General features: G+C 32.3%; 2 protein-coding genes across 2 annotated transcripts; one reads left to right on the top strand and one right to left on the bottom strand.

Moving 5' to 3' along the window:
- Nucleotides 1–848: 848 nt before the first annotated feature.
- Nucleotides 849–3,064, top strand: LOC107015223 (leucine-rich repeat extensin-like protein 5). The gene is made up of 2 exons (XM_015215422.2): nucleotides 849–1,137; nucleotides 2,037–3,064. Exons 1-2 carry the CDS (start codon nucleotides 963–965, stop codon nucleotides 2,864–2,866), a joined length of 1,005 nt encoding a protein of 334 aa, XP_015070908.1. The 5' UTR covers nucleotides 849–962; the 3' UTR covers nucleotides 2,867–3,064.
- A 71-nt stretch (nucleotides 3,065–3,135) lies between these two features.
- On the bottom strand, nucleotides 3,136–15,666 carry LOC107015224 (transcription factor BIM2). Its single transcript, XM_015215423.2, has 6 exons — nucleotides 15,373–15,666; nucleotides 15,191–15,287; nucleotides 12,379–12,448; nucleotides 12,179–12,274; nucleotides 4,420–4,826; nucleotides 3,136–3,687 (listed from the first exon to the last, which is right to left on the bottom strand). Exons 1-6 carry the CDS (start codon nucleotides 15,461–15,463, stop codon nucleotides 3,507–3,509), a joined length of 942 nt encoding a protein of 313 aa, XP_015070909.1. The 5' UTR covers nucleotides 15,464–15,666; the 3' UTR covers nucleotides 3,136–3,506.
- Nucleotides 15,667–22,761: the final 7,095 nt, after the last annotated feature.

The raw sequence follows: 22,761 nt of genomic DNA, 5'->3' as shown, positions 1-22,761 counted from the left end.
TGACTAGAAGCTTTTACTATGTTATTTGAATTCAAACATACTATATCAAATCCAAAATGTTTATTTTTATTTTATTTACACGATATAATTTTTTAGACCTAAAATATCATTGATCAAAATCCTCGGAACCTTTAGCTTTGACCTTGTGTGCAAACAATTTGGACCTTGTATCATAATTTCGATCGCAAGGTCTCCTCATCCTTTACTGATTAAGGGCGTGTTTGGTATGAAGTAAAATACTTTTATCAAAAATATAATTATTGTTTGGATTCTTTATTTTCTTAAAAATGATTATTTAAAGAATACATGAAAATAAAATATTACAATGTCAGATATTCCAAGCTGACAGAGTTTGTCAATATCCTATTAAACGATATTTGTGGTAACAAATTACTTAACAAACATTATTGGCATTAATGTTTTAAGGTTCATCCCTAGTTTTGACTGTTGGATTTCATTGATAGAATAATGTTGTATACATTTACTCTAGTTTTGAATAATTTTTTTTTAAAAAAAATTGGCGAATTGGTCTAAATAATGACCTACTTTGATCAAAATTTTATAAGTGCATTTCTTACTTATTTTTTAGCGTATTGGTTTACGTAAACGAAAAAATTATTCTCCTAAAAACATCCATACATAAAATAACTAGTAAAATACTATCCCTTTTAATTTGTTTGTACCAAACACACCCTAAATAAAAAAATTGAGAAGACAACAAAAAAAGAGTTTTAAGATAATTCCTTTGTTGTTGTATATTTTTTGGTAGTCACAGGTCTTGTATGAGGAGATACAGATGAGGATTTGGCAACATTCATTATCAATTTATTTATGTTTAAAGAAATTCATATATTATTATTAGTTGTAGTAGCAGCAGCAGCAGTAGTATAAAATGTCACTTGCTAGGAAGCCAAAGAATGACAAATTAATTAGAGTTGAAATTATTTTTTAGATTGTACAAAATGTGTTGGTTTTGGATGATATTTGTCTTCCTTGGTTTGGTATTTTGTAACCTTTCACCTTCAGAAGGTAGGCATATTTCTAGCCATCATCCAACCGCTCTTGTTGTAGGAAAAGTTTTTTGTGATGTTTGTCACTATCACCAGGATTTGTCAAAGGCCAGTCACTTCATTTCAGGTTCATCACCATCCTAGTTACTTTTTGAAGTTATTGTTGTTTGGAATGATTAACAAAGTTGTTGTTTTTTCTTGAAAATCACTTACTCTTTCTGTTTCGAATTGTTTGTCTGTTTTATTTGACATGGAGTTCAAGAAAATAAAGAAAACTTGTGTACTTTGTGGTCTCAAACTAAAGATATGTCCTTTAATCTAATGGTATTAAGCATATCAAATGTAAAGATGAAATTTGGAAGTAAGACAAACAAATTGAAATGGAAGGAGTATTTTCTTAAAAGAATGTTTGAGGGTTAGAGTCTTATATCCTCCTCTCATGGGCTAGCCTTTAGAGTTGAGTTAGGAGGCGAAGCGCTAAGAAAGAGAAAGTCTTATCACTATACAAAATGAAGCAGCGACTTGCACGCTAGTCCTTCTACGGGACCATCCCGACCGAGGGCTAATCATAGATCTACTATGACACTCTCCAAGTTGATAGGATCCAAATGAAAAAAGGATTTAAATACAATGATAGGATTTGCCATCTTTCTTATTAAATAATGAAAAACCAATTGATCGGGAAAGATCAAATATTATATCTTTACATGACAACGATAGTCAGGTTCATCCCTATTTGGGCTTCCGTTCCATGCTCTATTTTGGGCCAAGCATGAAGGAAGCGTTAAGAGTTTCACATTGGTTGAAAAATGAACTGTTGGCCTATTTATATGAATTTGGACACTCTTCTCCCCTCAAGTTAACTTTTGAAATGACTTCTTTTTATATATGGGAAAAGGGAAAAAGAGCATTTTGAAGGAAAATGACTTTTATTCTGGGAAATATTTCCTATCATACCAAACACATTCTATCCTCTCTTCTTTCTTGGGAATCTTATAAACTTTTGATGCATTTTTCTGCTTATAGGAGCTATTGTTGCAGTGGAATGTGCAAACTCAAGATTTTACCAAGAAGTGAAAACAAACATGCATGGAGAATTCAGTGTACACCTTCCTTTCAAATTGAACAAACATGTCATAGGATGTTCAGCCAGGCTAATCAGCAGCAGTGAGCCACACTGCGCTGAGGCATCGACAACAACAACAACTTCTTTCCAACTCAAATTGAAGAAAAAGGGAACACACATTTTCTCAGCTGGATTCTTCACTTTCAAACCTGTAAACCAACCAAAACTTTGCAACCAAAAACCAAGCACTCATAGTACCAACAACAAAGAAGTATATCCTGATCACAACTCTTTAACTTCAACTCTTAATAATAATGATCCAATATTAACTCCATCAGTGTCGCGTTTTGTTACTATTAATCAAGGCTATCTTCCACCTCTACCAGGACTCCCTCCTATACCGCAGCTCCCTCCTTTACCACAACTCCCTCCTCTGCCACCTCTTGTATTATTTCCACCGTTTTTTCATGCACCTCCCATGTCTCCTCCACATTCAACATTTCCACCGTTTTTTCATGAACCTCGAATTCCTCCACCTTCAACATTTCCACCATTTTTTCATGCACCACCAATTCCTCCACCAAATTTTCATTTGCCTATAATGTCTCCTCCGCCTTCAATACCACCTCCAATTACATCACCACCTACATACGATTTAATTCCATTACCGCCACCACCACCACCTCCTTCCCCATTTCTTCTCCCTCCGTTTCCATTCAGTCCTATCCCTGGCTTACCTGGAGTTCCTCCCCCTTCTACTTCATCTTCGAAAAAGAACAACTCCCCTTAGTCCAAATGCAACTACACAAATACCTACTAGAAGTTTTTATATGAATAGCTTTACAATAAATTCATTTGCTTGGATTCAAGACATAAGAAAAACAAAAGAAGGAACATATTTGAAAGACTTGGTGATCAAAGCTAACCTATTTATAGTTAATTGTATAATTATTTATAATTCTGTAGTAACAACTCCTGTTTCTAATTCCTTTTTTTTTCACAATGATACAAGTGCTGACTTTTATTTCTGAAACACAATTGAAAAACCAGCATCCTGTTAAGTGAACTAATCACAAAATGCTGAAAAGGAAAAGATTTGGTAATGTACATAAAATTCTTCATGCTAACATTTGAAACAACTTCAAATTTCCCTGTTTAAATATCAACTACGAAAACAGATCCATGGCAAATCGATAGGCATAACCATATCACACTGACAGAATTATCAAAGTCGACTTATCTCAATTCAAAACTAAATACCCTTAAGAATGACAATGCAGCTTCTCATATTTAAATGGAAACCTAACTGGACAACCATAAGCTGTTTGTGCACCACCTCATCCACAGAGACCAACCACTTCAACTATCTCCCCATCGAAACGATGACAAGATGCAGAAAAATTAGGAGTGGAGCCATGCTAGATTAATAATCAGATACTACCTTCTGTCCTAAGCCTTTTAGGAGCACCACCATAGTTCTCTCCACTGCTTAATCTTGTAGCTGTGGCTCCACTGCTTGTTTTTTTGCTGATATCAAGCTGTACTCTAACATCGGCCAGTGACGGATCCACTCCCACAGATGCTAGAGTCTGGTTTATGATATTAAGCAACCTGCTCAATACCAAGACCCAATATGTCACATAAATAGAATCCAAAATCAGTAGTTTACTGGCATCATAACATAATTTCAGATCAACCGAGTTCAGATTAAAATGTGCCTAAAGGTACAAGGACAACTGCACAAGTAAGAATGATATGAACATGTTTGTTATACATGACTTTGTTTTAATGGGAAGTCTGAAAAATCCTAAAGTGAGACTCAAATCTCGAAATCCAGGGTTCCGCTTGTTATTAACCTTCAACATAGGGAAACCTGATTGATATTTGATTGCTCAGGTAAACCATGCCGGGTCATATAAAATGACTTCCTTCAAGCCACTGAAATCTTTGTTGAACTGGCAATTTTATTCACAAAAAAAATGCAAACCCACAAGTTACAGCAGGTTTTACAAAAAAACGCATGCTGGAAGGGGCTTAAAAAGGCTACACTTTGCATTCTAGCCAACCAGCTAATAACCACGAGAAACATTAACTAGTCTAAATCTATTTCATGCACTTGACAATCATAGGATAATTCTTCTAAGACCGTGACTGCCACTAGGCCCACTGGGTCCAAGGGACTTAAAGTGATACTGTATCACATGCCTACTTCGTAGGTGTAATACAAGTTTGGCATCATTACAGAAATTAGCAAGTCATGGGGTCATAGAAGAAATAAATTTGAATTTCCACCTTACAAGGACATCAAGTCATAGCTATTGAACTCCTGATAAATCATCTTACCTTTGACTATATGCATGTGATCTTCCAACTGCTTCACCATCGAATTTCACTTCTTCTTGATCATTTCTGCCATAGCTCAGAACCTCCGACTCAATTGTATCTCGTTTATCTGGCCAACATAATGATTGTGTCTGAGAAGGGTGCTCAGCATCAGGAGATGGTTCAACAGATGCATTTTCAAATAAATTAGGTTGCAGTGGCATGTTAAAGGCAATTGCTTCATCCGCTGCCATATGAGAACCGTGTGTTGCTCTATATAAAGCAGCAGCAGTCAAGTTCGGTTCTACAAAGCTCTGGACACTTGCAACCAATGTTGGGTTAATGACAATATCATCCTCATGAGTAGAGCCGTTTCTGATTATTTGAGAATGTTCAACAGAGCCTTCCACGGGCCCAGGAGTACTTCTCTGTCAATAATAAGAGAAGAGCATTAGTTTTACTTCCAGAAAAGCATTACTGCTTCCATCCTAAAGTTGTGCCCAACTCTCCTCCTAAAACAGCCCAAAATCCGGTCACTTTGCTTTGGAGGGAGGAAATTATAAGCAAATGTAAAACCTTTGTTTGAACTGTAGGCGAGGAGTTTCCCCTAGAAATACAGCTAACGTCTGCATTTTTCTGTATTTGGCAAGCATACGAAATGAATACTGAATTATAACTTTACTGTACAGCAACTGGGGCATACAGGTATAGGGTAACATCAGAGAACATTTTTTTCTTTGATCCAGTACTTTTCAGAGGGTAATATCTGCAGTAATTAAAGCGCTCAATCCAATTTTATATAGCTCAGTTTACTTCTCTTGGGTCAAACAATGTCTTCTTTCTCATGGTGCACTGACTTCATAATTTTCCATTACTATTATTAAAGAGTTGAAGATTCCATAAGTAAGCCATCTGGTTAGAATGAATCTATTTTAATGCTACAACTAAACTGCCTAATAAGAAGTGGAGGAGGGAATAAAAATCGAAGTACAGAAAATCACATAGCTAAAGGACAAGAAGCCAACCATGTGTTGCCAAAGAAGGAAGTTCTTTGTTATATTTCAACATTAGCCATTCCTTAAGAGATGGACTTAAAATACTATTGCCTCTTTTTCCTAAATAGGGAGGTAGAGAAAAAGTCAACACTTAGGAAAAGAATCCACAGCATAACATCAAACAGATGAAAGTGCAAATGATGCAAGGAACTACTATGCTTTTTACTCAACAGCAGAAATAGCAATAAGAGAACTTAAATTAACAACGATATAGCAAGCCATTCTAGAGATGAGTATTGAAAACACCCCTAAACTTGGCATGAATTATTACTTTAGTTCTCCAACTATAAGCAGCCTTAAAAACACCCCTTTACTTGATTAAGTGAATTTAAAAACACCCCTCTTATGCCACATGGGCATATATGCAGAATTTTCTGTTGGCGTGGCATATAGTGTTAAAAGCGCAAAAAATCTCTAAGGTCCGTGAGGGCTTTAAGCGCAAAGCGCAAATATAAGCGTGGGATTTTATGAAAAAAGGCGCAAAGGGAGAAAAGAATACAAATATATATGTTTAGTCAAAGACTAATAATTACAAACATAAATGACAAATATATGTCCAAAGAAATCGAAAAAATAAATTATGATAACGTGAAATACAAATTATTTAGTGTCACTTCTCCATACGAGGCTCATTGGCAAGGAAACGTTTGCCTTAAAACCATGATGACGACGCAGAAGAGCACATAAAGCGAGGGAAGCGCTCAACACGTTCTGAGCCTCGCTTCAGGGCTTAAGCACGCCTAAAGCGCGCCTTTGATAATCCTGACATACACATAAATATATGTAATTGAATTTTTTTTTAAAGAACATTAAATAAATGTGTTAATAATTTAGCAATTTAAGAAGATAAAAGATGTTTTCTTTTTAAAGATTTACTTATCACCCACCCCATCCTCTACCAAGTACACCTAGCCTCACACCTAAACCCTAAACCCCCTAAAAAATTCTTTTGAACTTCTGTTTCTCGAGGGGAGGGGAGTGGGATAAGAAAAAGAAATATATTTTAGTTTAAAAATATTTTTTTAGGGGAGAAGTCAGGCTACTCGGTGGTGTTGGATCAAAAGTTTTTGAACAAAAAACTTTTGAATTTTTTTTTTGGGGTGGAGGGGTGAGGGGATGGGGTTGGGGTACCTGGGTAGGGGATGGGGTAAGGTAAGAAAAAAATCCTCTTTACTATATTTTAGCATTTAATTATTTGAATGTTTTTTTTACTATATATGTGTACGCCACATTAGTAGAAAAAAGCACATATAGCATAGGTGGATGACATGTGGCATAAGAGGGATGTTTTTAAATTACTTAACCAAGTAGAGGGGTATTTTTAAAGCTATCAATAGTTGGGCGACTAAAGTAATAATTCACACCAAGTTTAGGAGTGTTTTCAATATTTATCTCTTCGTAATACTCCTGTATTCAGATTAATATGACACTTCCTACTTTAGAACATTCCAAAATGTTTGACATCATTCTACCAAGGGAAAAGATTTAAAAGTCACTTGCAATTTGTTCTATATTTATCCTATGTTCACCTATAAGTCCATAAAAGCCTTCACAATCTTCTTGTCTCAAATATGCCCCTCCAACTAATATTTTCTACGAAAAAGGGCCTAAAATGCCCTCGAAGTATTGAAAATGGTACAAAATTACCCTCCATCCACCTATTGGCTCCAAAATACCCTTCCCACCCACCTATTGGCTCCATAATCATCCACTTTTGGGTTCAAAATTGACCACTTATTTAACAATTTTAAATTTAAACTATTTAAATAGTTTTTTAAATACGTGGCGCTCAACTATTTGTTACAATTTGACTTTATTAATATAATTTATAAATCAATCCACTACCCACCCGTTACTAATTAAACCCCTCTAAATTAATAAACCCGTCACATTACTAATGCAACAACAGGAAAGTTACTGCCAATGAGTGTACTTAAAAATTTGAAGCGAAAATATCGATAGAAGTAAATTATCATACATTCAAAACTTCAATAGTCTAAATAAAAATTACCGATAAACTTAAAACTCTGACAATGTTCATCTTAATTATTCTTTCGTCTCAATTATGTGATGTTACTTCATAGATAACTTTTTTTCAAAAAAATATATTAAAGGTTTTAAAACAAATCATAAATATTTATAAAATTATATTTAAAAAAGTCCATGAATTAATTCGGGATGTACTACTTTTTTACCTTTAATCATAAATTTATAATTAAAGCTTGAAAGAGAATCATATTGAAAGTGTCCTCCTAAATAAACGGCTCAACCTAAATTTAATTGGGGCTTTGATTCTGATTCGAATAATTTTGGATGTCATTTTCAGGAATCTATAATTTCGTCGTGTTTTAGTATTGTTTATGGCAATTTTGATATTATAATTGATTTATTAATTAGGTGGTGTTTAGTTAGTAATGATTGGGTAGTGGGTTGGTTTATAAATTATATTAATAAATTAAATTATAAAAAATAGTTGAGCGCCAAGTATTTTAAAAAACATTTAAACATTTTAATTTTAAAACAATTAAATAAGTGCTCAATTTTGAACCCAAAGGTGGATGACAAGGGTATTTTGGAGCCAATAGGTGGATAAAAGAGGCATTTTGGAGCCAATAGGTGGATGGAGGGTAATTTTGTACCATTTTTAATACTTCGAGGATATTTAGGCCCTTTTTCGTATTTTCTATGTTGCGCGGACTCTTCATATTTCTCGGCGAACCCGTCTCGACGCGACACTGGTGCGGGTGCGGGTGCGGGTGCGGGTAGGATTCAGTCAATCTGATCTGGACACTTTGGCCAAAGAGAAAAGATTTGGAAAAAAAGATCAGTTTTCGGCGACGTCTTTAGAGAGTAGGCGGAGCTATTTTTATGATGAAGCTTGAGAAAGTTAAGAGGAAATTACCGTCTTTTTCATCTTTCTTGAAGAAGTGCAGAGTCTTCTCAATTTTTTTGAAAAAGAACTCCCAGAGATGAAGGGTTTCACAAAATACAGAGTTTTTACTTTCTCAAGCTTCATTATATAAAAATACAGAGAAGAAAGAAAGTTTTCTTGAAAAAGTACAAGGAAATCCAAAGAACTCCCAAATATGAAGAGTTTCTCGAAATAAGTGTCATTTTTTATAAAATAAATTATAATTTTCATATTTATTATATTTTCTCTCTTCTTTAACAAATATTTTTAGTGATACTTTAGTACTATATAGATCCCATTTACTTGATTATACTAGATATATTGTTATTGATATAATTATTTTTAAAGATACGCTAAAAATAATAAGTTTATCACAACATAGCTTTCAAATTTAGAATATCTTTATAACTATATATTTATAATATTGAAAATTTTTAGCCGTATCCCCGCACTCGTATCATACTTAGATTCGCATCACCGAATCTGAAAATTTGAATTTCGCCGAATCCGACTCTCGGATTGGCATCCATCTTGGATACCCGCACCCGAGTCCGAGCAACTTAAAATATTTTCGGCCGTCAAAGAATGGGACTTATTTGGTTGATATAGCCACATAGTAGTATGTTTGAATCTTATTCAGTTATGCAGAAGTATGTTTAAACTTATTCAATTGTTCTATGGGCATGCTTCAAATTATTTTACAGAGGGTATATATAAACCAAGTTAATAGTTTAGGGGTGATTTGAATCTTATATTTGTCTATGTGGCTCCACCGTGAAAAAAGCCAGAGCCAAGCGGGAAAACATTAAGGACTCATTTGGTGTGAGGGATTAAAAATAATAGTGATGGCAGATATAAGACAAATTGAATACTTAAGTGCACATTTGAACAGTTTCCCCTTTTACAAATAATACGATTCCTACCATTTCCACAATCTTGAAGGCTAAAATTATTTCTTATTCAAATCTTAAACTAACTTTTATCCATCACCTTAATAATTTCTCCCACTACTATTTCAATGTATAAAAGTTAAGTTTACATCTTAAACTCCGCCCATTCTACTATCGATCATGAAGAAATGGAGAGTAGTGTTGTGAAAAGCGAGCACTTTGCCCCTTTAAAGCGCCGGAGCAACGCGAAGCGCAGGCAAGTCCCTTTCCAGGTTGCAAGGAGAGCCGACACTGAAGAAGTGAGTGCTTCAATTGAACAGGTATGAAGCATTGATCTGTAATATTTTAGGGAGCAACTTTTCAAAAGCAAAAGAAAAGGAGGCCTTTTAGACTCAAAAAAATTGAGAAATTCAGAGTTCAGACTCACAGACGCTACTGCCTTAACTAGTTTCGCCGTCCTCTGCTTCTTCCTTGGCATCTGGTGTTGTGGCATCTTTTCTTTCTTCTTTTTCTCTTTCTCGCTATTTCTCACCTTTTCTTTTTTTTTTGAAACTGGTAATTTGTATTCTTTAATACTAGGGACTATGCTGACCACCTCCAAAAAGACACAGTAAAGAGAACAAAGATACTTACCAAGATACTATAAAATCCACTAGTTGGATTTCCTCTTCCATATTTTGTTCTTTACACCAAAAACCTAGTGAAATAACAACTTTCCACTTAATCTTCAGTATAGTACATTCTTTTCCTTCAAAAATCCTCTAGTTCCTCTCCATACAAAAATGTTCACTAGATGCAAGCTAGGACCGTCCTCAACCATCTTTTCTGGCTCTTGCTTCCTCCTCTACTGATCCAACAGCTAAGCAAATCTGTAGTATGTTCAGGCATGATCCAATAGACTCCGGCAATGGTAGTGAAAAAGGCTCATATTTCTGTAGTTATTTTACAATGCAGTAAGAAGTGTTTGTTGGTTTCTATTGCCTCCTTGCATAAAAGGTATCTAGAAGCTATGTTGATCCCCCTCTTTTGTAATGCCTTAAGTGTCAAACATGCTTTCCTAGCTACGATCCAAGTGAAGCACTTCATTTTAGTAGGAGCCACAATCTTCAAAATAGCAGTCCAAGGTCTTGTTGACCTACCTGCAGCTTCATTCAAACCCCTCTTCTATGCCCTGCTAACAGTGAAAATTCCATCCTTGCGGTGCTCCCAAATGAAGTTGTTTGGTTCTAGATTAATACCTAGGAATTTTCTTATCAAATTAAGAAGTTTCTGATACCCAATCATTTCAGAGCCTTCTAAAGATTAGGTTCCATCCTTGAGGAGATCACACTCCATGTATACTGCAATCCGGAAGCATATTAAACAGATCAATGAACAGAGATTGAAGAGTTCCACGACCACTCCAATCCGTTTTCCAGAAAAGTATCATATCTCCTATTCCAACTCTAACTCTAGTGTTATGCTTGAGTGACAACCAAAGATTCTTGATTGACTTCCAAACCCCAACCTCAGGTGACAGTCACCTCATTTGCCTGCAAGTTTCCTCCCACCATCATTAAATGCACTTTCTGGAATAATAATGTCGTGGCCCTTTTAACTGTTATCAGAGAGAGAAACCTTCCATACTTGATGGACTTCAAAGAAAGAGGGATGTAGCCTGTAGTTGAAATAATTCCATGTTTTAAAAGAATTCCATCACTTATGCTTCGCAAGATCTCTTGCAAATCCAGAGAACACCTCTACTCAACACCATCCTCTGCATATGGTATCTGCCACTTCCAACCAGTTGTAGCAGACCTCTCTCTAACCTTGGCTTTGTGACGTAAAAAGTTAAGTTGCTCGAACTCTTAAAAATGTCAACGGGTGCATGTCAGATTCTCCAAAAGTAGTGTATTTTTGGAGAATCTGACATGGCTGTAGCATCAAAAGTGAAGAGTCTGCAACAACTAAGGTAAAAGGACTCTCCCCGAATGAAAAAATATCCTATTGTCCATCCTTTTTGAGTAGAATGGAAGAGGTAAAGAAAAATGAAAGAGATTGAGAGGAGTTAAATAAGGGTGGCGAAAGTACTATTCCTTTGGAAGAAGTCCACCAGAGTGTAGATCTTTAAACCCAAAAGGACTTTAGGTAAAAGCATCAAAAATAGTGGCTAAGAGCTTTTATAAGTCTTTTTAACAAATTGTACATAAATAAGATATTAGGTTTGCTTCTCAGGTTTCATTTACTCATTTACTCACTTCGTCTTTCTTTTTTCTTCTTTCTCAATGCTTCTCAAATTTATTTCCTCTGTTTGTCCTTCTCTTTCCCAGTTTGTTCAGATCTTGTTTTGCTTTCTTTAAAGAATTCAATGGGACTACTTTAAATCTTTTCCTTTTCCGAGAGAATGCCATGGGCATTCTTTTCTTCTTTCAGTTTGCTAATCTTGATTTCCTGTTTTCACAATTATGGACAAACATGCCATTTTTGCTTATTTATAATCTTATTTATTTGTGCGAGGTTCATTTTGCTTTCTTCTAAAATTGTGTTCACTTTGCTTCTTTCTTAGAGTCGTGGGGCCATTGTCGCCTCTTTGCACTTGTTACTTTTAAATGCATTAGAGTGTATACTATGAATGAAAGTCTACCTTAACTATCTTCGGCCTCATAGTGTGAAGGATTCAACATACAACAAAGAGCAAAGACTTGATTCTAGTTAGTCATAACCAATCGACAACCAGCAAATGTTGGACCAAACCAGGCAAACATCACGAAGCTCGTTGCAGAAAAACAAGATATTGTCTTGTAATAAGGAAAGCAAATTGTTGTATCAATGCTAAAGGTAGTGAGTGAGATCAGAACAAGAGTTGTAAGTAAAATACACAGCCCAAGAAGCCATCCACATAACCTAAGAATCTAAAAGTGAATTAAGTGTAACAGAGATCATACCCATGGCAGCAACTTCGAGGGTTCTGCACTCCATCCTTGGTTGGTTCCCTCATACATCTGTAATTTCTCTTGCAAAAACTGGATATATTGTATAACCTGTATTTTGCATTAAATCTTGAGGCCATCTTTGTGACGATGCAGTATACAGAATTGAAAAAACAGCAAGATTGGCAAGGAACTGCAATGTCACAACTCACAACCTCTAACATGAATGACGCTCGGTCTCTCTTCTGATCATTTTGTGGTATGAGATCTCTTAGAGTCTGAAATCTACAAATTATTAAGTATTAGTTAGCTTTGGGAAGATTTTCCTGAAGAAGTGACTGAGTAGGCAACTAAAGTTCACCATGTATAGAAAGAGACTATAAAAACCTAGTCTTGTTACATGATATACATATGCAAATGTGTAAAGTACAATGTTGATCCTTTTCTACAAAATAACCGAAAAGCTACGTGCAAGTAAAACACCAACAGCTTTCCAGGCTGGTTGACAATAATCAATGCCTCTTCACTTTGAATTTTAAAATACCAGCTGAACCAATAATTAGCCAAAAGAATATAAGCAAAATATCACTTCTTACTTAGATTCATATATAGATGTGTTGTTAATCATTACTGTGAGAGCTGTCCCCAAGTGCCATTTGAAAAGCTTACAAACAAACCAAAAGACTAGTTCAACAACTCAAGGATATTTTAACATTTGGAAAGAGCTAATGATCAAACAAAGAAGAGCACTATTATAGTGTTTCCAATTCCACGCGACAGTCATATATGTTACACAGATGGGGGTTTGGGCGTCTAAATAGAGGTAAAGAAAATAATAATCACTCCATTTCATATCCTTCCCGGTCATTTTTTTGTTGATGTGTTTGTCACATGAACTTAAAATTTGTCATGACAATTATTGAGGGAATGGATTGAGATCTCCTCATATAATGTTGGGAGCAACTCCTCTCATGAACTAGCTTTTGTGGTTGAGTCAAATGTGTTTCTCAAGGTTGGGCACCTGCGTTCTGTTATCCATCTTCAATTGTCCAGTCTAGGGTAAGCAGGAGGATGTCAAATCCAATTTTTGTAGAGGGATTGAGTTGTGGTCTTCTTATATGGTTTGAGAAATTCTCTCCTCATGAGCTACGCTTGGGAGAGCTGAGTTAGATCCAAGGTCCATTTCTCCCTAACAATGTTAACTTTATTTATGTTTATATAAGTAGTAGCAAGAGAAAATATTTAAGTAATAATTGAGAAGTCAATATAATGGAGATCACATCACATCAAAGTTTACAATCAAATAATTTTGAATATTTGAAAGTGGTAAAGTATAGTAATACGATCCGGGGTCGTTTAGTACAAACATAAGTTATGCAAGGATTATTGCATTACATTATAGGGATTATTGCATTATATTATAGGGATTATTGCATTTCTGGACCTCTAGTTTGTTGTGAATAAATATGTATACTTTAAAATTGAAGTGAAAGAAGATATAAATTAGAAGGATATCCTTGTAATTTCAATGGTTTAATCCATATATGAATATTACCCACATACTTACTCCACATTATATCCCCATAAAATAATAGGTCAATTCTGAACAACTTTGAAATGTCTTTTCTTGAGCTAAGAGTATTGAAAACAACCTTTCTACCTCCTAAAATAGGGGTGAGGTAAGCGTACACTCTTATTTTGTTGTTGTAAAATGGAGTTTTTGGCCAAAAACATCCTTCAACTATACTCAAAACTTAAGCTAGATCCTTGAACTACCATAGTTAAAAAAAAAAATACATTCTTGTAGTATTTAATACTTACCAACTTTCATCTTTCTATTTGACACCGTTAGAGAACTAATGGAACAACCCAGGTGAGTGTCCACACCATATTCAAAGTTGTTTTCATGGCTTCACATCATTTTCCACAAGACCTAGAAAAATTTCTTCCTCCAGCTTTATACCTCATTTCTTTTAGACTATGTGACGGGGTTGATCAGTTATGATTATTGACAATTTTTAATGGTATAAAGATAGAAGAAGATTTTTGGCTGGATCTTGTGGAAAATGATGTGAAGCTGTGAAAGCAACTTGAATATTGGTTTATGCTTATATCGGTATGTGGATTCATATGTCTGGTTTAGTTAGTAGGTGCTAAACAAAAAAATAAAAGTTGTTAAGCATTAAATACTTCAAGGATGTATTTTGTTAACTATGGTGGTTCAAGCCTCAAGGATGTGGCTTAAGTTTTGAATATAGTTGGAGGATGTTTCTGGCCAAAAACTCATGTAAAATGTTATTTTGTTGTCATATTTTTTTCTTGCAAAACCTACTTTGAATTCTTTTTCTTTTGAGATGAGGGTCTTTCAAAAACAATTTTTCTCTACACCACAATAGAAAGGGGTAAGTTCCGCTTACATCCTACCCTCCACAGACCCCACTTGTGGGTATTACAGTGGGAATGTTGTTGATTTTTATACATGTAGTGCAACTTCTAACAAGTCCTAAACCCTTAAACTTTGTTTGGATGGTCGTTATATATTGTTTCATATTGTATAGTATACTACTGCATTGTTTTAATCAATGTAATGTTTGGATAGATTTATCATTTCTCATCGTTACATAATGTCATTGTATAGTATACTACTGCATTGTTTTAATCAATGTTATGTTTGGATAGATTTATCATTTCTCATCGTTACATAATGTCACACATTAGCAATTTGAAACACAACCTAAACAAAAGTAGGATACGGGGTAGAACCAAAAGGTATGGTAAATGATAAAATAGAATTATCAAATAACAAATAACCACAAAATAAGAAAAAAAAATAAGATGATCATGAAATCACACCAAATCAAAACTAAAAATAAGATGATCATGAAATCACACCAAATCAAAACTAACATCCTATTTAAACTAAGAACACAAAACAATACATCAGGTAATAACCATCCAAACAAGCGGTTATTGAACAATGTTAATAATTTTGAGATATCCAAAAGGAAAAGGTGTTGATAGACTTGCCTCTCATTAATCTTGATCCTCCTCCGCTGTTCTGTCTCAGAATGCTTCGAACGATGAGCACTTACCTTCCCATCATTGCTCTTCCCTTCTAATTTCCCTGTCACACTCAAACCCCTTTTGCTTTTATCAACAAAAAAGAAAACATCAAATCCCAGTTATTTTTGAAATAGCAAATTAAATACCCTTTTGAGAAGAGCCATCGGGAGTTCTAGATGAAAACTCTTCATCGTCTTCTTCGTCCTCTTCATGATGATTCTTCACAGTCCTCACCATTTCAAAATCTGAAACCAGCTAACAAAATTCAGTCGAAACAACAACTTATTAGCTGTTAACAAAAGAAGATTAAACAGAGAGACTGGCGATTTCGCTAAAAGGCTCCGATTATCAACAACACTTGCAAAACTTATATATATACTACAGAGAAATGTGAGTTGTATAGCTAATTTTTGGAAACCCTAGGCAATTAAGTGGAGAAAATTAAATGAAAGGTGTCAAATAAGTACTGGTTTGGTTTTTGGTCACAAATTGATCAAGAGTGGTCAAATATTTTTTAAAATATAATTAAGTAAATTTTGGATCAAATTAATATTTTTAAAACTTTTTAATTTTTTATAAAATATAAAAAATCATTTATTTTTGAACTTTTATAATTCTATCCAAACCAATTTTTTTTTAAAAATATAGATAAAAATAGAATTTTCTTTTCTTCTTTTTCCCAATATTCTCTCTTCTCTTCTTCTTTCTTCCTTTAGAAAATCTGAAAGTTCAACAATCAAAACAAACATTCTTCTCCATTATCTTACTTTCTCCTCATCTTCGAGCGTGACTCTCTCTTCTTTCTAAACTGAAGATTTTGTTCGACTTAAAATGGGTAAGTCATTTTTTTGGGAGATTTTACAATTTTCGAAAAATACTAAATTTTTTTCTTGGTTTAATAAAGAATAAATCATTATATAGATGTGAAAAAATGAATAATGGTGTAATGATACCTATTATTTATTATTTTTAAAGAAAGTTAACAAACCCAAAAAGCCCTAATTTGAGAAAATGTATATATATTGTTAACATTCAATGAAAATTCATGTTCTGTTGTTTTTTGTTGTTCTTTTTGTGACCATTTTGTTCATATGATTTTAGAAATATAGTTTTGTTCAGTTGTCCAACATATATTTGAAGTGTAGGAATTTGAAAAAATCTATTTCTCAATCACTATCTATAATTAGTGAAAGAAAAAAAAATCAATGACTACTGCTCCTTATCACACTCAAACCCAAAAAGAAAGGTCAACAAGAAGGAGAAGGAGAATGACCTAGAGAAGGAGAAAGAGAAGGAGGAGAAGCAGAAAGTGAAAAAGAAAGTGAAAGAGAAAGAAAAAAAAGTCGAAGTCGTCAATGGTGATGTGAAGCAACAGTATCCACCATTGATTAGATTGATGGTTATGTATACAATTGTGAATTATTTTTTTGTTGATAAATTGTATAAAATAATTAGAATTGTTCATTCTTGCTGATAATATTAATGATTTTTTTTGTGTTGTCGGAACAAATGTCAATTATGATGAAAATAAAAAATGTGGTGTCTGTGGCAACATATATAACCTATTTTGTAAAAAATACCGCAGAATTATTTGCATGTGCCCCAACAGAAAGGATATATGTGGCAACATATGTCACAGAAAAAAATATGTGGTAACATATGTCACATAAAGAAGATATGTGGTAACATATGTCACATAAAAGAGATATGTGGCAACATTACATTATCACCAAATATGTGGTAATATATGTCACAGAAAGAAGATATGTGGTAACATATGTCACATAAAGAAAATATGTGGTAACATATGTCACATAAAGAAGATATGTGACAACATTACATTGTCACCAATTGTTCATTTTTTCTTATAATATTAATATTAATGATTATTATTATTATTATTTTGTTGTAACAAATGTCAATTCTGACGGAAAAGAAGAAATGTGGTGTTTGGGAGAACATATATAACCTCTGATGTAAATATACCACAGATATATCTACATGTGCCACAATAGAAAGGATATATGTGGCAACATATGTCACAGAAAAAAGATTTGTGGCAACATATGTCACAGAAAGGAGATATGTGGCAACATTATATTGTCACCAATTGTTCAATTTGCCGATAATAATAATAATAATAATTATTATTATTGTTATTATTATTATTATTATTATTATTATTATTATTATTATTATTATTATGTTTGAATAAATGTAAATTATGATGGAAATGAAAAAATGAGGTGTCTGTGACAACATATATAACCTTTACTCTAAAAATACCACAAAATTATCTACATGTGCTCCAACATATAGGATATATGTTGCCACATATGACATGTATGTTGCAATTTTCCATTAGAATGTGCATATGTTGCCACAGATAACGTTTCAAGGATGGGTTAATCGATAAATTGCGCGATTTAGAAATGTAAAAATATCAAATTAGACCAAATTTTAGTACATTGAACCATAATCAAGTAATACAATATGTTATAACACTTGGAACAACGATTTACAAGGGTATTATATAAGTATCATTTGATGGTATGATGAACTAACAATATAATATTTTTTGTAAAAATAATTGATAGGATTAATGAAGGTTGTTGTTTAAGACCATAATTATATACTTAGACATGTTGTATGACTATATATTAATGTTAATGTTGAATTAGGTGACAATTTAATTGAATTAACCCCAAAAGACACATTTTAGGATATACATATGTTGCTACATATGACATATTTGTTGCAATTTTTCCAATAGAACGTGCATATGTTGCCACATATGTCACTTCAAGGTTGACTTAATCGATAAATTGAGCGATTTAGGAATGAAATAATGTCAAATTAGACCAAATTTTAGTACTTTAGACCAATTAAACAATAAAAATACGTTATAACACTTGGAACAACGATTTATATGGTGTTATATAACTATCATATGAAGTTACTTGGTCATTGTATGATGAACTAGTAGTATGATAGTCTTTGTAAAAATTATTGATAAAATTGATGAAAGTTGTTGTACTTTAGACCATATTTTTATACTTAGACATGTTGTACGACTATATTAGTGTTACATGTTGAATTACGTGACAATTTAATTAAATTAACCCCAAAAAGACCATTTTATGATATACATATGTTGCCACATATGACATGTTTGTTGCAATTTTTTCAACAGTACGTGCATATGTTGCCACATTTGACATGTCTGTTGCAATTTTTCCAACAGGACATGCATATGTTGCTATATATGTCAGTTTAAGAATGAATTAATCGATAAATTGAATGATTTAGAAATAAAAAAAATGTCAAATTGGACCTAATTTTAGTAATTTGAACAATAATTAAGCAATAATAATATGCTATAATACTTGGAACAACGATTTACAATGGTGTTATATAACTATCATATGAAGTTACTTGTATGATGAACTAGTGATATGATAATCTTTGAAAAATAATTGATAGAATTGAGGAAGATTGTTATATTAGACTATAATTTTGTACTTAGATATGTTGTAGGACTATATATAAGTGTTATATGTTGACTTAAGTGACGATTTAATTGAATTAACCCCTCAAAGACCATTTTATGATATACATATGTTGCCACATGTGATATTTCTGGTGCAATTTTTCCAATATAACGTGCATATGTTGTCACATATATCATTTCAATGATGGCTTAATCGATAAATTGAACAATTTAGAATGGAAAAATGTCGAATTGGACCAAATTTTAGTACTTTGAACCATAATTATGCAATAAAAATATGTTATAACACTTGAAACAACGATCTACAAAGGTGTTATATAACTATCATATGTAGTTACTTGGTCATTGTATGATGAACTAGTGATATGATAATATTTGTAAAAACAATTTATACAATTTGATGAAGGTTGTCGTATTAGACCATAATTTTGTACTTAGACATGTTGTAAGACTATATATTAGTGTTACATATTGAATACGTGACAATTTAATTGAATTAACCCCCAAAAGGATCATTTTATGATATACATATGTTGTCACATATGACATTCCTGTCGCAATTTTTCTAATAGAACGTGCATATGTTGTCACATATGTCACTCCAAGGATGACTTAATCGATAAATTGAGAGATTTAGGATTGAATAAATGTCAAACTGGACAAAATTTTAGTATTTTGAACCATAATTAAGCAATAAAAATATGTTATGACACTTGAAACAATGATTTACGAGGGTGTTATATAACTATCATGTCAGTTGCGGCATGTAAGTCATATGTTGCTACATGTCTAACTTATATGTTGCAGCTTGTGTAAGTTAAATGTTGTAACATATGTCTATTTGTTGCTATTGAAATAACATTTCTATTGCTACATATGACTATAATTTGTTCCAATAGTCAATTGTTGCAACATATAGTAATCTGTTGAAAACACGAATGCAAATTATTAAAAAAATTGCAGGTATCCAGATGATTAATGATTTCAAAGAACTATTAGTTTTACATATCAAAACAATGGTGTGACACCCCAATCATTTATGAAGTAATTACAATTAATACAAAACAAAATCTGATCCACTAATTAAATTAGTTAAATCTGATTCAAGAAGAAGAAAAGAAGAAAGCTCAAGGACTAGCAGTCAAGACCAATAATTTACGAAAAGAAGAAGAAAAAGATAAAGAGAATGGGAAGAAAGACAAGCAAAGAAGAAGAAAAAGAAGAAGAAGAAGAAGAAGAAGAAAAGGGAGAAGAAGAATACGACGAGAGGAGGGGGGAAAATATTTTATTTCCCCTTTTGGTACAGCTTGCTGGTGGCTTCCCCTCAATTTTAATTCCCACAAAAGTTAGTTAAATTAGGTTGTGTGAATTTATCCTTTTACCCTTCATTTAATTCAGTGGACCAAACTATCAACTTATAAACTTGAGAGCAACTCCACAATCCTTAATCATTAATCACATAATTGTCACCTACACCCAATACTTAAGACTTATGTCACAGCCCATTTATTTTAAAACCATATTGTCACTTTTTGTTAAAAATTCCAATTAAGTGGATGTTTTGATAGGTTTAAATTGGGCTTCATTTGTGTTTTTAAAAAATAAAATTAGTATACATAGAGCCATGTTTGGAAAATTACAAAAACAAGAGTTTTATTTTAAGATACTATATACAAAACTTGTGTCAACACCAGTTCAACATATATATATTTTTTTATCTTAATTTATATAACACAAATAAATTTTTTTAGAGTCAATCTAATATTCGTTAAGTTTTAAATATATTTTATATTTTTAATTATTATGATTTATATTATCTTTTCAAATAATACATGTTACTCCTTTTTACTCCCCATTTATATGACATAATACCCTCATGTTATTTAAAAATTATTATTTTTATTTCTTAATGTTATTTATCATAGTTTATATATATATATATATTTTTAAAATGCATGTGTTACTTTATTTGTTCTAATTTAAGTGATATTCATAGAATTTGGAGAGTCAAACAATTGTTAATTATTGTGAACTGTGATATATAGTACTTTTTTTTATAGTTTGATATAATTTATTTTAAAATGTATTGAATAGTCAATAATATTATTGTTACATAGTACTGTTTTGTTTTTAATGTAGATTTCTAAATATATAATCATCTAAAACAAAAGCGAGACATAAATTAATAGAAAAATAATACTCCCGTTCTCCCTAATTATTTCAACTATTTTTTTTTCTGTTATCTCCAATTACTTGTTCATTTTGACAAATGGAAAAAGGACAATTTTTTTTCTTACATATTATACTCTCACTTAATACTTTGAAAAAGATAGAACTTTTTGAAAATTATAAATTTTTAATTCATCCACTTGAAAATTTTAAAATTTTAATTGATTCAGTTCATAACTAATAAGGGTAAATGACAATCTCAAATGGAGTACAAAATAGTAGTAATAAATAGTAATGACCACTAAATGGATATGATATCGTGAACAATATATGTAGTAAATAATTCTCAACCAACACAGTTAGGCCACACAAAGATTAAAGTAAAGCAAATTTTTTACGGGACATATGAGTAATTATTTAAATGTTAGTTGCCTTTTTGGTCTAATGGAGAAAAGGTACGTTTGTAAAGCTCTAAGGTACAAAAGACTTGAGCAGCAAAGAAAATATCGATAATACCCCTGTCATACAAGCAGGCATGTTGACGAATAGCTGCCTGCTTGTAGACTCTTATACTAAGCAAAGCAAATTTTTTACGGGACATATGGATAATTGTTTAGATGTGTTGGTTGTCTTTTTGGTCTTATGGAGAAAGGTACATACATAAAGTTCTAAGGCACAAGAGACTTGAGCAGCAAAAGATAAAGAAAATACCAATAATATCCATGTCTACAAGCAGGCATGTTGACGAACAACGGTCTGCTTGTAGACTCTTATATTAAATAGTAATATTGTGTTATATTTCTTTATGTAATAAAAATAAAAGTCACTACTAGGGTAATATACAATAAAATCTTACTAAATTAATATTTGGTTAATTGATAATCTCTCTAAGATAAGAATTTTATCCGGTTTCGAATTAGGCCAATGGGAAAAATCACTTATTTCAATAAGATAATAAGATAATATAATTTTTAGAAGACCCCTATATACATATATAAGGTCTCATTAATATTATAAGTAATTCTTTAAAAGTACAAATATATCTAAGAGAATTTAGTGAAATGTGATTCTATTATATTTTGTTTTTTGTTAAAACTTATATTTAGATGAAGTTCATCTCTAGCCTTTCTTATTGCATACAAAAGTTTCAGTGTTTTCTTTTCTAATTGCACCATAAAATTGTGATGAGTTCTAGATGTAATTGTTTCCTTACGCATAACTGGTTTCAAATGTATTGTATCATCTTCAACTTTATCATCAACATTGTTTTTCCAATTATATCCACAATTTGTTATAAGCTCTGAACATCTGGACATGTATTATTTTTACTCATCCAATAGGTTATTAACGTTCATTTTACTGCAGTAATCGAAATCATTAATCATGACGTCCAGTTCAAAAAATGATGATTTCACAAGTGGACTCTTTCAAATTCTTTGAGATGAATTTGAACAATTTTTTTGGTGTCGATCACTTAATTTATCGATTAAATAATACCTCTACAAAATAATAAAATTTTATGGTCCCGTTTTTATTTATTTAAAAAGGTTTCACTGTATTGTGTTTCCTTTTTGTTTAATTGTATGTGTATTATATGTTCGTTTTAATCAAGTGATTACGAAAGAATTACACTACTATAAATCATTGAAACACCACGGACGATGTTGCACAAAAAAAGGGTTCTTTGTCTATCGTTTTTTAATAAAAATAATTATTTTTAAAATTATTTTACAAAAAGCAACGAAAAACATCTCTTAGTCTGTTGCCATATATATATATAATTTAATGTGGTTATTGTTTAATTTTTATATAATTATTTTTGATAAAAAGCTTTTATATATATATATATATATAT

The sequence above is a fragment of the Solanum pennellii genome, chromosome 3 (assembly GCF_001406875.1).
Source record: "Solanum pennellii chromosome 3, SPENNV200".
NCBI classification, from domain to species: Eukaryota; Viridiplantae; Streptophyta; class Magnoliopsida; order Solanales; family Solanaceae; genus Solanum; species Solanum pennellii.
Note: the sequence above shows the minus strand (reverse complement) of the source record. Positions and strands in the feature narration are given on the sequence as shown.